This window comes from Megalobrama amblycephala, linkage group LG17 (genome assembly GCF_018812025.1).
Source record: "Megalobrama amblycephala isolate DHTTF-2021 linkage group LG17, ASM1881202v1, whole genome shotgun sequence".
Classification (NCBI taxonomy): Eukaryota; Metazoa; Chordata; class Actinopteri; order Cypriniformes; family Xenocyprididae; genus Megalobrama; species Megalobrama amblycephala.
The window spans coordinates 10,375,837-10,391,028 of record NC_063060.1 but is presented as its reverse complement, the minus strand read 5'-3'; the positions used below and the strand labels follow the sequence as shown (position 1 = coordinate 10,391,028).

At 37.1% G+C, this 15,192-nt stretch overlaps 1 protein-coding gene across 6 annotated transcripts in view; it reads right to left on the bottom strand.

Moving 5' to 3' along the window:
- The window catches only part of wu:fb63a08 (MAM and LDL-receptor class A domain-containing protein 1), a 28,160-nt gene extending 13,218 nt beyond the window's left edge, over positions 1-14,942 (bottom strand). For 4 of the 6 annotated variants that reach the window (XM_048164032.1, XM_048164028.1, XM_048164033.1 and 1 more), the window contains exons 1-10: positions 14,393-14,942; positions 14,251-14,291; positions 13,221-13,310; positions 12,117-12,361; positions 9,506-9,587; positions 9,011-9,366; positions 8,191-8,731; positions 5,128-5,324; positions 4,025-4,405; positions 647-930 (exon numbers count right to left, since the gene is read on the bottom strand). In XM_048164032.1, coding sequence (XP_048019989.1) covers positions 647-930; positions 4,025-4,405; positions 5,128-5,324; positions 8,191-8,731; positions 9,011-9,366; positions 9,506-9,587; positions 12,117-12,361; positions 13,221-13,310; positions 14,251-14,291; positions 14,393-14,469 — 2,294 coding nt within the window. In that variant the 5' untranslated portion in view covers positions 14,470-14,942. The remainder of the gene's footprint in view (positions 1-646; positions 931-4,024; positions 4,406-5,127; positions 5,325-8,190; positions 8,732-9,010; positions 9,367-9,505; positions 9,588-12,116; positions 12,362-13,220; positions 13,311-14,250; positions 14,292-14,392) is intronic. The other 2 variants (XM_048164027.1, XM_048164030.1) reach the window with 1 other exon arrangement.
- Between the last annotated feature and the right edge of the window lie 250 nt (positions 14,943-15,192).

Below are 15,192 nucleotides of genomic sequence, written 5' to 3'. Positions count from 1 at the left end.
ATTAGTCCATTGAGTCATATTGAAGTCACTTGGTGATGAATCGTGAAAGTTTCATGACTGAATCATTCAAACTGGTTTGGTGAAGAGGATCTGCCAATTTGACTCAAAAGAATGATTCATTCATGAACTGGGCATCGCTACATGCCAAGAAAAGCTAGAGTGAATATAATTTGCAGAGAATAATAACTTCATTTTCGGTCTGTTTATCTCACCATCGTATCGTTTTTTTTATAGCCTACGACTTTTATGTTGATTTTTGCCATTCGGAGCCTGAATGCCCCAGTAGTCATGATGAGCGAACTGATAGCACACGTATATCTGCAAGATGTCTGTTAAAGATCACTTCATCTGGAAAGCATCTGCTGTTTACAAACAACTGATAGACATCTTTAAGATGTCAATTTTACAGTACATACATTCTAAATCATAAACATCTTATAGACGTTTTCTAAACGTCTATTTGACATCTGACAGGAAACGTCCTATAGATGTACTGCAGATGAGCAAACACTCTAAAAAATGTCTTCCAGATGTAAACGCACATCAAATAGACATCTCTGAGATGTACATGTGCTATCAGGTATATATGCTTTTTTTGATTCAACAGAATATTTTAGGAATTATTACGAATTCTGTGAGCTCTTACGGCCATTCACTGTCGTTGGTGTTCCAGCTGCTGGCGAATTCGTGCGAACCCGCTACTGTGTTGCCATCGGGTGTCAGAAAATCGTCAAACTGAGTTCCGGAGTAGGTACCGCAAAGGCCGCACAACACTCCTCTGTAGCGTTCATCCACCTGGACGAACAGCCTGGCGTTTCCAAACAGCAGCCTTAGACCGAAGTTTGTATCAACTCGAGTGTAAGGTCCTGATTGAGACACAAACACAGAAGAACCAAACTCCACAGGGAGAGGGACCTGACTGCCGTTTACCTGAAGGGAAGAAAAAACATGGTTCATGGTGAGGAACTTTTTAGTGCTCATGTCATGAAGCATGTCAAGAAAATGTTAAAATAAAAAAGCAGGCCTGTATTCAGGACCATTACTATGTACGACTACATATATATGTGTGTGTATTTTTTTATATATATATACAGGCCTGGACTGGTAATCTGGCATACCGGGCAAATGCCCGGTGGGCTGACGCACTTGAGGGCGGGGCCGCTATATGATATGATTTTTTTTAATAAACATAAAATTGGCCAACGACCGGCCCATAAAGCAGGGACAGCGGCCCATTGGTTCATTTTCCATACTGACACTGGGCTGGCCAAATCACATCTCTTAACAGACGCCACCCCGTCCCCTCTGTTTCGCCAGAACATCTGTGGATTAGGAGGATGGAGAAACAAAAGCGCAAGTGCAAGGGGGGTGCGGAGAAGTTGCGGGCAAAAAAATTTAGAGGTTGATGCCTCAACGTGCAAAAATTACTGGCATGTTTAGTGCGGTTACTGTAGCTTCAGTTTCCAAACCTACAGTACCTGATGTGCAAAAACAGGTGAACATAGAAGAACATGGAGGAGACACCTGACAGTGAAGCCAATGAGGGACAGAGTAAGCAGGAGAGTATAATAGAAACGGTAAGCAGGGTAGTTACATGATTAACAGCGAGGGACTCATGATGCGACGACGACGACGATGATGCTTAAATGAATGAATATTATAAGACAACATAATCGTCGTCGTTATTATAAAGTCAGACTGTCACCTACTGCACTGGTCACTCAGTCAGCTAAAGTCAAATAGCACAGCAAAAGTTATTTTGCACTGTTTTTTGTAGTTAGCAGTGCCCTTGTAGCTATCAGAGTTCACTTATGCAGTAACGGCCCTTCTCATAGAAAAACCTGAAATGATGCAATTTGATTTTTCAAAAAAAAAATTCAGGTTATTATTATAATGTAATATTACTGATGATGTGTATTTCACAACGAGACTATAGGTGTCTATTTATAGCCGTTAGTCGTGATGATGGTCTACTAGATCTCTCTTTTCAGCTATAAAAAGTTATGTTTTGTAGCTCTTGTACCCTATGGTATGAACACTTGGTTGTTTATGGCAAGTGAATAACATGAATATCATTTTATTAGGACGTTTTTTGTGAGTAATTTGGTAGTATAGTTTTCTTTTTCATTGTTTTTAATGGGGAGTATCTAAACAATGAGAGGTAAATATGTGCTCTTTAAAACAAAGTATATTTGTAATTGTAAATTATAGTTTTTCTGCTGTCTGTTTCATTGAAAAAAAAAAAAAAAAATCTTTATAGAATTATCAGTATTCTACATCCACGTTCTAAGGGTTTAATAGCTTTTATATCATGGAGCACATTGTCCATCTAGAAATCCTACTCTTACTAAGTGTATTTTTAATAACTCTACCAATTAATTCTAATACTCTGGTGGGTGGTGTCCGACCGATTGTGGTGGGCCGGTCTGAGCAAAAATGCCAGGGCCATTTTTTTGTCCCAGTCCAGCCCTGTATATATATATATATATATATATATATATATATATATATATATATATATATATATATTTAATTATTTTTTTTATTTTTTTTGAAAAGGTATTTATGATGTTCAGCTTTTAAGACTGGGGAAATGCATTATACAAAATATAACATGATGAACATAGATTCTGCCAAATCATGATAAATTTAATGTAGGTTCTCCTTCAAACTGTCTAAAATGCTTTCAGAATCTTCTGTCATTTTAATATTTTGTTACTGGCAGCTGATGGCAAGTTGGCAAAGTTGTATTGTAGTAAAAATAACTGGAGTGACGTTAGTATTCTGTTGCATACTATGTTAGAATGTTAAATGTTTGATAAGGGATATTTTATAATACTCCCAAAAAAATGCACTTAGATTTGTTAAAACTAGGTCATGCATTTGTTCGCACATTGTTTATCTTTCATGTAAGGGCCAGAGAGTGTTGAGTTCCTGATAAGACCAATTAAAGTGTCTGGGTCACAAAAGTGCTGGTGATTGAATACTTTTTTTTTTCTTTAAAGTGACCGGTTTAAACCTGCAGTATCATAGCTGTATATCAGAAGTATGATTATGTCAAGCAGAAGTCCCTATCAGGACACTCCTCAAATGTTATCATTGAATGACAGCATACAATGTCATAATCATACATATTTCTTATCACTTACCCCTAAAATATGAACATTTTACTTACTGTAAACACTAATTATGGGTCATTCATTCTAAATGGCAGCTCCTGCCAACATTTTTTCCCACAAACTGCCCACGTATATCATGAAAGATTAGGGAAGTGCGACGTGGAGAACTATGTGGAGGCCTCATAAACTTCCCCTCACTGTACTCTAATACAATAGTAAATTTGCTTGTCTGGTTCTCTGATCATATCTTTCTTCCTCTAGTTTCTGATCATGTATCTATCTAATCACCAGACAGGCGTTGATGTGTAAAAGTGGATCGTCATCTGTATGACGTTACGGACACTGCAAAAAACTTAGTACTTTTGTCTTGTTTCCCAGTACAAATGAACTCTTAAATCAAGATACATTTACTTGAGAAGCAAAATTACTTAAAATATTATGTTTTGTTTTCTGAAATGTTTTAATTGAGTTTATGCTTATAAAAATGCCAATGGGGTCAGAAAAATACATTCTAAATTATGCCATTTTGCTTCTCAAGTAAATGTGTCTTGATTTAAGAATGTTTAGATATTTGTCCTGGAAAGCAAGACAAAATTACTGAGTAAGAAATTCATTTTTTTTTGTGAAGTTGTTGGAAGTTTCATTAAATTTTTATTGAAATATGTTTATGGTTTCATAGTAAAGTTTTAAAGTTTTCATAGTAAGCTGAAGCGTTAAGATCTCATGAAATAATTCCTTTGGTGTCTCATATGTGCTATGTACATTAGACACCAATGAGACTTCAAATGGTTAATCAATTACCTTTACTTCAATTACCTACCTTTTCCTTTTAAATGTGCACTGTCTATTTGTGGTGTAATGAATACACAGTGATAATATGGCCAATTAAAAAACTAGACACTCACGTAAACCAGCTTGTTCTTCCCGAAGACAATGTGTAGGCCTTCCATGTCAAGAGCTACAGAGTTAAGAGAGGAAGTTGCAGAGTTGTTCTGTCCCTCATTCCGTGCGGTTATTGTGAACCGGGTGTCAGTAGGCCCACAGGTCTTTGCTATTGTGTAGTTGCAGGTGCCCCAGAAGGAGTAGGCCTTGCCATCAAAAGTGATGTAATGGGGGTCACCATAGACACTGCAGGTCGCCGGGCTGGACGGAAAACATCCCTTGACTCCGTCCTTAACCATGCACACTTCATCAGCCATGCAGGAAGCAGGTGAACAGTGAATGTTCCCATGGCCCAAACACTGGCACTCTCGCTCACATTCACCCTCCATAAATGTCTCTCTGATCTGAATAGCACAGGATGAGAAAGATTTATGTACACAAAAAACATTAAAAAATATTATCTATACACAGACTGCCCAGCCAAAAAAAAAAAAAAAAAAAAAAAGTAACTGTTTGGATTTTTATTGGCAAATACTTAAGAAACTATGATTGGATCATTATTAAACTGATTATTATGTTTCTAGCATGTTTAATGTTTGGCAAGGGTTCTTTTAACCCTAACAGATGGAGTGTGTAGCTTTTCATTTAAAAAAAACAAAAAAAAACATTTAAACATTTATTTCCATCAAGAGGTCCATCAATTTTTAGTCAAGATCTTGTATTGACAATGCAAGAGGTGAGCACTCTGTAAAGTCTCCTCCAGCACATCCCAAAGACTTTCAATGAATTTAAGGTCTGGACTCAGAGGTGCCAATTCATGTGTGAAAATTATTCTTCATGCTCCCTCCCAACAATTATTTCACAATTTGAGAATGATGAATCTTGGCTTTTTCATCCTGGAATATGGCCATGATACATCTTTCTACATGGTTGTTTAAGAAATGAGAATCTACACATTCCATCAATTAGGGTTAGAAGAATTGTTGCCAAACATATAACATGCTGGAAACATAATAATCACTGTAATATTGATCCATTCATAGACTCTTAAGTATTTGCCTATTCAAATCCAAACAGTGACTTTTACTTTTGACCGGGCAGTTCATATATGGCTAAGCTACTTTACCAAATAATGCTGTTCATTAGCCCAACATCCACAGTCTTTAGCTTGCACACACACTCCTCCACTGAGCATGAAGCCATCATCACACTCGCAGCGCTCCTCGCATATCCCACAAGGCCTTGTGGTGTCCTGGCTGGAGCAGGTCTTGGGACAGCCACTGGCACAGGCGTTATAGTGGCTGTGAGGGCCACATGATACAGCTACAACAAAAACCAAGAGAATCAAACATAATTAATCTCACTGATAGATTTACAAGACGTTTTCTAGTACCTTTGTGGTTTGTAATGGAAAGTTACGGGTCAGCTGGTGAAGGTGTGGGAGATTATTAATTAATAACTAGTGAGTAAGTCGAGTACTTCTGTGTGAATTGTTAGGTGGAGACTGGACTCTGATTACAGAGGTCTGAGATAGGCCTTTTGCTCAACAGGGGCTTAAATGAGGTAGTCTGATCTGACACGTCAAGCCTTAATTTATATTTATGATTTGCCTAACAATACTGGGCGACAGCACTTGAATCGCAAGTCTGTGTTCACACTGAAAGTACCCATTGTTTCATAGCCTTGGGTGGAGATGAGATAATAAGGCTTTAAAGCAATATTCAAGGTTAAATGCATTTTGATAGAGCTCAAGTCCTGTTTTACACATCCTGTGTGTGAGCAGTAGTGTGCTCATTTTTTATTGATATTTGATGTTTAATTTTTTCTGCCTATTTTAAGATGTAAAGGTTAATTTGTTAAAAAATTAAAGCGATTGCGATATGTTATAGCAAGGATTTAACCTAGGAATTATTTTATTTTTGTACATTTTTAAAGTTAAATGCATCAATCTGGGACATTTTAATAGCACAATTAATAGCTCCAACACCTCTTTTGTGATCAAATTTAACAGATTAAAAAGTCATTACATTGACTCAAACATTTTAAGTTGGGATAATCAGTCTGCATTACATTCACACTGGTGTTTTTAGTCAAGCAATTTGAATATATTATTATTATTATCTCTAAAAAAAATTAAAAATACAAAAAAAACCCCCAAAAAAACAAAAACCTGTTGAATACACTGGATGCTCACGTGAAAACACTGGATGCTGCTGTGCTTCACTCTGAATCAAGGAGCATGACAGACTAAATACTTATTTAATTAAATTGCAGACTTTTGTGATTTGAATATCGCAAGCCGTAGCACAATTTTGATTTTAGATAATTTGACATATGCTTTGCCAAAGCAATGGCATAAAACATGTTATATTTATCTTGATATGAGAAAAAAATATTTTTGGTTCATTATGTAACTGTGGTGGGCCACTGGAGTTTTGAGTAATTAATGGGAAACACTGGCATGTGGATATAACTTTCTCCTGGAGTTTTTCAAAGCGTTCCCTTCTCTGTTATTATGATCACTTATATTCTAAGTCAAATATCATACATTTTTCTATAGCAGATGTCAAAAGAAAAAATTGTTTATCTTCCATATTATACATCATAATGTTGAGTTGAGCATAATGCCTAAATTCACTTGCAGTATAAACAAAGTAGAACAGACAGATTTCTAATATATACTATTCAGGGCTTGACATTAACTTTTTTTTTTTTTGCTCACCAGCCACTGTGTCTAGTAGTTTTCCAAAGTTGCTAGATGCTCAGCATTTTCACTGACCACAATTTTGACATTGATAGCAATGGGAAAATCTGCCATATAGATATTTTTAATATTGTCTCATAATTTGGCAGGAGCTGTCACTTTAAGACCTGACCCATGGTTCCATTATACTGTTACACATGCATTTTCTTTCTTAACTGTTTACCTTCACTTTATACATAACTGACTGTGTTTATGTGAATACCCACCAAAACCATCATTTTGACATTATTTTGTGTGTATGTGACTGTCTAAGCACAATAAGCAGCAAAAAAGAACTTATCAGTGTTAATGTCAAGCTCTGATACTATTTATTGGTTAACACCCATGAAAGTAATTATTGGCGTATCGGCCATAATATTGGTTCATGCTAGTGCACTTTTTACATGGGCCAAACACCATCAGGAATTATGTCAGAAAAGCAAAATAAGATGTTCATTCACCTATAAAAGTCCATTTAAAAAGACAACTTTACAGATCAAATAATAAACTTCATGGTTTAACTAAAATACTTTCTTAAAGGGATAGTTCAACCAAAAATAAAAATTTGATGTTTATCTGCTTACCCCCAGCGCATCCAAGATGTAGGTGACTTTGTTTCTTCAGTTGAACACAAAAGATGATTTTTAACTCCAACCGCTGCCGTCTGTCAGTCTTATAATAAGAGTGGACGGGAACTCGAACGATAAGAGTCTAAAACACTTCCATAGACAAGTCTAAATTAAACCCTGCGGCTCATGACGACACATTGATGTCCTAAGACACGAAACGATCGGTCTGTGCGAGAAACCGAACAGTATTTATATAATTTTTTACCTCTAAAACACCACTATGTCCAACTCCGTTCATCACTCGCTTAGTGAGGCCTGATCGCGCTCTGACAACGGCAGTGATGTCTCGCGCATATACTTCAATGAGTGCTAGACATCACTGCCGCTGTCAGAGCGCGATCAGACCTTACGAATCGAGTGCTGAATGCAGCTGGACATAGTGGTGTATTAGAGGTAAAAAATGCTATAAATACTGTTCGGTTTCTCACACAAACTGATCGTTTCGTGTCTTAAGACATCAATGTGTCGTCACGAGCCGCAGGGTTTAATTTAGACTTGTCTATGGAAGTGTTTTAGACTCTTATCGTTCGAGTTCCCGTCCACTCTTATTATAAGACTGACAGACGGCAGCGGTTGGAGTTAAAAATCATCTTTTGTGTTCAACTGAAGAAACAAAGTCACCTACATCTTGGATGCGCTGGGGGTAAGCAGATAAACATAAAAATTTCATTTTTGGGTGAACTATCCCTTTAAGCCTCATTGTTAGTGCATTACTGTGAACACATTCTTTGTTTGCCAATCGTCATAGTCGAGTAGTTGAGTTTTATTTAACCCAAAATGTTTTTGTAGATCATTTTAACAATTGTTAAGCACTTACGACAGAATGTTGAGTTCCTCCAGACCGCAACAGAGATCCCAACTTTGTTGCAGGTGGCACTGAAGGCCTCAATGGCATCGCAGAGTGCAGCAGGATCTCCGTGAGTTGTACACATATCGAACATGCAGCTTTGGAAAAAACTATCTGCGTTGAGAACAGATGAGCATGCAGAGAATGGTCCCTGTCTGGATGTCAGCAGACCGCAGTAAACCTCACTGGCGTACCGCTGCTCCTCTGCATCTCTACAGACCCTAGGCAGGGTGGGCTCCTCACACACGCTCTGCCCTACAACATTAGCGTCCAGCACAAGTGACCCATTTAGGACCTTGAAGTCGTCATCCGTCTCCTTGTTAAAGTTGCCGCACATGCCACAGATTCTGTTTGAGTAATGGCTGGGGACGATCACCTGAACAGCACCGGATCCCATGTAGAAGACGGACAGTTTGAAATCCGTCTGAAGGACCAAAGCATGTCCCTGGGCATTAACCGTAACTCTATTTTCCTTCAGGAGTAGAGGGATATTCTTCCAGATTCCATTAACCTGATTAGAACAACAATAGAAAGTGGTTAAGACAAAAATGATAATCACAAATTGTGTTTAGTGGTTGAATGACATATTGCTAAGGCTGATATATCGGCTGATATTTGGCATTTTTTTTAAATGTTGGCTCGATTTGGCTGTATTATATGTATTTATGTCTCTATATTTTTCTAATATTGGCAGTGATATTGCCATTGCTATTGGCATTGGCCATCACAAGAAAAACAAAACAAAACAAAAGAAATATTGGTCAACCAATAATTGTGGTTGATTGCTCACCATGACTCTGCTCCTCTCTGTCCTCAGCATGGACACTCTCAGACCACGTATGTTGACGTTCACCTGCTGAATGGAGGAGACGTGCGAGTCCCCTTTTCTCTCATTCTGCACCTCCACTGCAAACTCTGGAAGCAATCCTGACTCATCGCAGACCTTTGACAAAACGTAGGTACAGGGACTCTCAAATTGGAAGCTGACCCCATCAAAAGTAGTGTAATGTGGGTCAGAGGCCACATGGCAGGTGCCAAAGCTGTCGTTGGACCGAGAGATGTGAGAACAGATGAGTTTCTCATCAGTGCAGGTGCAACGAGTGCTTTCATCAGTCCAAAATGTGCTGCTTTGCTCACATTGTGGCCCTGTGGATGAGAGTGACGTACTGCCACTTTATTATTTCACAAAGGCGAATAAATGTGGTGAACTTACGTCTCAGTGTTAGCCTGAAGATGTTTTTATGTTGCTAAATGACATATTAGGTCAAAATAATATGTCACTCACTGCATTGTCCCCTCCGGATTCCTATTCTGCCAAAGGCAGTTTCCTCATCCTCATGCAGGCCTTGTGATAGCTCAAAAATAACCTGCCAGAAGCACAATTCCAGTTACAGTGAGAACAGTGATTCTTCAGTGCTTGCAAAATTTTCATCACTCAGTCAAGACCAAAATGTACCTATTATATTTGTGCACATTACTTTCACAGATGCTTTCTTATCAAACAACTACATAGTTCATAGTTATAACATAGTTCATACATGCAAAAAATAACTCGGAGTTTTTTCCAAAGGGATCCCATTTAATCAGTCTTCACTGGTGAGTTGTATGTTATTTTTATATCTTTACTGTATATCCCAACAAACATTTGGCAAGCAAAACCACCAATTATTAATTCATTTATTTTTTACATTTTGCTCTCAAAACTATGGAGCCCCTAAAGGGACAATGGTGGTGGAAAAAAATATGAGATGGGAGGAAAAATTTTATGTCAATGCTTTTGCAATCTCACAAATGTTTTGCATTCCCCCGAGAAACATAGCACTCCCTCGCAAAACTTTTGTGTTCTTTAATTGCGAGCAAACGCAGTTTCTCATGCAAACGCAAACGTTTTGAATTGAAATATATTTTTTCCTCCCATCTCATATTCTTTCTACCACCATGCCCCTTTAGGGGCTCCATACATTTGTGCACATTACTTTATACAGATGCTTTCTTATCAAACAACTTACAGAAATTTGGTCCAACTTTATATTAAGTGGCCTTAACTGCTATGTACTTACATCAAAAAATAAGAACAGTGTACTTATTGGGTTCATATTTAATTGCAAATCACTTTTGCTGCTATTGAGGTGGGATACGGGTAAGGTTAGGGAAAGCATTGGTGGTATGGGTAGGTTTAAGGGTAGGGGTAAGGTGTAAGGGATGGGTCAACAGTGTAATTATAAATGTAATTACAGAAATTAATTACAGATGTAATTACAAGCAGGTGTTTTTAAAATATAAGTACAATGTAAAAACATGTATGTACACAATAAGTGCATTGTATCAAATGATTAATTTAAATGAAAGTACATAGTAGTTAAGGCCACTTAATATAAAGTGGGGCCAGAAATTCTTGTAGTGCTTTGAGCTGGTAGAGTTGTCAAAAGACTTTGGTACCAAGTAAGTACTGAAATTTAAAAAATGTGATGCTTTGAGCGCTGTTGATCGGATTCGTAAACACCTCTGATTGGTCATTGTTTTCATGCACTCATCGGATATGTCTGTGAATGGCTACAATGATCAATGCTTCAAAAACGTTAATAGTCATCAATGACGCTCTTCACTGAGCGCTTGCACAGATACACACGGGAGCGTTTGAAAGCAGGCGTCTATTGTGAACCAGTCTGTTGATAGACGCCTGCTTTCAAATGCTCCCGCTTTAAAAACGCTTTCAAATTCAAGCACTTCCATGTGCTTTCAAACGGTCCCGTGCGTTGATCATTGTATCCAATCACAGACATACAGTTTCCGATGAGTGGGTCAACACAATGGCCAATCAGAGGTGTTTAGGAATCCGCTTAACAGCGCAAAAAAGCATCACATTTTTAAAATTTCAGTACCGAATGGTACCAAGTTGGTACTTTTGACAACTCTAGCAGACAGCTTAAAGGTGCTACAGAGGATGTTTTGTTTTATACATTTTTGCAATATTACTTGAAACTGTCTTTACTAACTCATAAAAGACTATTTATTAGGTGCATTGAAAGGAATAATATTAATATACATCATCTGTGCACGAGGTAGGGCCTTAAAAACACCAGCCAATCATTTACGCGATCATCGCGGAAACGATTGGCCCTCTGGCTTGTCAATCACTGCCATGACGTTCCTTGTGAGAGACGTGCGTGCTCCAGTAACTTTCCACAGGCGCCGCGTGCAATGTTTTTGTCAGGAGTAACAACTGCAGATTATGAGTTACCTGCGGTGAGTCCGACATAATGAATCCACTAACACGACACAGCGAATGCTGGTGGTAAACAAACACTCGTGTTCCAATACTCGTGCACAAGTTTTGGGAGGCGTTCCCTCGGAGGGGGGTTGTTCTTACACATGCGCTCATTTCAAAAACTCACTAACAGTCTTTGGTTTCTCAGTCGTCGAAAAACATCCTCTGTATCACCTTTAACATACAATTCATACGCCTAGAAGACTCTTGGTGGTTTTTCAAAGGGATCTTACTTTATCACTGTTCATTGGTGAATTGTTTATTTTGTATCTTTATTGTACATCTCCAAAAAAAAAAAAAAAAAAAAAAAAAAATATATATATATATATATATATATATATATATATATATATATAAATTTTGCAAATCAAATGCTCATTGGACAACAGCCATTGATGTTGGATGCATTTCTATTGTTCAGTTTCCACTGGCATGACTGTGTTTTTTCATTGTTTAACTTTAATTGATTAAGTGTGGTCATTTTGGTTGAAAAACTTTTAACTTTTTGGATACACAATAAAAAAACACAAATAACTCAATAGAATTCTTCTCTAAAATGTTTTAAATGATCTTGAACATTTCACCATAAAGATTCCCAACAGCTAAATCTGAATCTTTAATCATCTACCTGGATGTTGTCGGATTGCTTTGTCAGAGGGATGTAAACTTGTCTCCAGTCTCCACTGCTAGAAGTCTCTGAGGTCCAAATCAGTGTCTGCAGAATGTCATCCACTAGCAAAACTTTGAGTTCAGAACTCTTCTGGGTGGGTTTATGGTACCAGAACTCCAGACAGGAGTCTTCTGAGATCTTAAGAAATCCACTCTTGAGACGAAACACACCAGATGGACTCACAGGATGGAGAGCGGTTTCCTCTGTAGCACATAGACAAAAAGTACATTTAAGTGATTCACAAGATTTACAATTGATGCTCATCTCAATTTTTTTTTTTTTTCTGTGAAAAGTTTTACCGCCTTTAAAAGATTGTGATTTCCTCTTTTATACTAAGGCCCGGTTTCACAGGGCTTAGACTAAGCCAGGATTAGGCCTTAGTTCAATTAGGACATTTAAGTAGCTTTTATCAATGTACCTTAGAAAAAAAACATTACCGGTGTGCATCTTGAGACAAAACAATGGCTCTGACATATTTTAAGATATGCAAGTTGCTTTCAGATGAAACAGCTCAAACATGCATTAAGTCTGTGAAACCGGGGGTAAAAGTTTTATCTTTATTTTTTCAGTTGTATTAAGTTGTATTAAGTTTTTCTGCTCTGTTTGTGGGTTACACGTGTGGTTACCTCCCCGTGCCTATAAATAGTATAAACACTGAAAACAGCTGTTTCATAGTTAATTTTTCACTAAACATTAAGTTGGTAATGTTTTCATTGCATTGTGGTAAGCACAGGCTGTTATTATAGATTGAACTCTAAAAGCACGCTGTCATAAACAAGATTAGACTCTGATCTGAACTTTGTGTTTAGTGAATTCTAGCCGTGTAGCATGAGCGTCACGATCAATACAAGTGGTTGAATGCAGTGCCTTGCGTACTTGAAAGTCAAGTTGAAGAACATAATTTGAGGAATAAGAAGTTTAAAGAAGCTCTGCTACGTGCTGTTAGAAACCTATTAACTGCTGTTGTTGTTGCCGCAGGTGAGTAGATTGGTGGTAAACACCAGCGAATAACACAAAGCAGCAACTGTCTCTGCAGCAATTTCATCTCAGCAGTATAATTACCTGTTGCCGTCTGAACGCTGATGGGTCCCTCAGAGGTCCAATCACAGGATCCTGGCAAATCACTGCCAAAATCACACTTTGCAAAATAATCTACAGCACAGGAGGGAAAAGTGATTAAAGGACAATAAAAAAGTGGAGTGAGAATAAAAACCTAATCGAAAACAAGAAACAAACCAAAAAAAATAGTTCTGTTTGGCTTGTTATAACAAATGTTCAAGTCCAGAGTCACTCTTGCGAGAAATTGGTCATACCGGTCGGTGTGAGTGCTTCTATTAGAAAGCCCTAAAAAGTTCACAACTCATCAGAGTTTGATAGCATTGTTTCTATCAGGTTCTCTTTTCAGTACTGCAGAAGTTTTTCGGTAACACTTAAAGCCTTTATGTATAATGTATTATTTTATTAGTGCTGTCAAACGATTAATCACGATTAATCGCATCCAAAATAAAAGTTTGTGTTTACATGTACTGTGTATATTAATAAATACACACACATACATAATGTGTACATGTATACAGATACATTTATATTTATTTATAATTAATATTATATATAAATATTTATATATAAATATATTTTTGTTAAATACAGTATATACATGCATGTGTGTATATAATAAATATACACAGTACACACACATATACTGTATTATGTATGTACTTTTATTTTGGAGGCGATTAATCACGATTAATCGTTTGACAGCACTATTTATAATGTACATTATAATGCATTATTTCTTTTCATAAATAATTGTAATCAAATTAAAATGCATTATATTATCTGCAGGTTTCTCGTTACATCTCAGATTGGTTGGTTGTCATGTTTTATTGCATTATACTTTCTAAAAATGTAATAGTGAGTAGATTTTAAAGTATTTTGTATTATAACTGTGGTTACAAATTACAATTATCCATGAGATCATTACAAGGCATGATAAAATAAATACTTACATAATGCATTGTATTTAAAGGCTTCCAGTAAAGTGTTACTATAAATGCCTTAATATTTTAACCTCACAATTCGAAAGTCTTACCTGCATTTGACCTCCAGTCAGGAAGAGTGAGTGAGAAACTTCTGCAGATGATGAATGGAGAAAATGTGATGTTAATAAAATGTTAAATAGAGAAATGTAGCTTTGTTAAACATAATATATGAGCGATAGAAAAACGACCTACCTTGAGAGAGCCTCAGTGTTTAGAACACATAAATAGGCTACTACATAGAGCAGCCTCAGGTACGTGTCCCCTGGCATAGTCTCGCTGATATATCCTGAGGTGAATCTAGATTGTTCCTCCTTTCACGGGGCAATGAGAAGGGTTTGGATGTGCTGGCTGTTATGAAGGTGATGGAAATTGCACCATTGACCCTGAGAAGGTGTGGTTTTGATGATGGTGCCCCACCGAAAGGGGAGGAGTTTTGATGTATTGTTACAGTAGCAAGGAGAAACTGGACTCCTGATGAGGTTAACTGTACTTTAAGTCATTTGTTTAAGTTTCAGTCACAACCTTATCAAAGTCCAGTTATTGTGTTGCAGCAACTCTTTAATTACTTCAATTTAATGCAACATTTCTAATGCAATATTAGATAACATAATATCAAAGCATTCTTTGAAAAAAAAAAAAAAACTCAAACTAGCCAGAGCTGGTATAATCTGGTCTCTCATACAGAAAATAAGATGGTGTTTAGTTGGTTATGTTGGGTTGTGAGGTGATATCTGTGCCTGACCAGCTGAACCCCCCCCCCCCCCAAAACCTCAAAAATGTTAAGTAGGATTATCACACCTAAACTAATTAAAACTAATTAAAAAAAATGTTCTGAGAAAAAAATCAAGTAACATTTGTTGGATTTTTTTTTTAACTAGATACCATTGTGATTTTAAAAGGCACAATATGTAATTTTCGCCACTAGATGTCATTTATTCAAAACAAAGGCTTAGCTTGATGATGCCTTGATTTGACAGAATCATGGGAGGTGT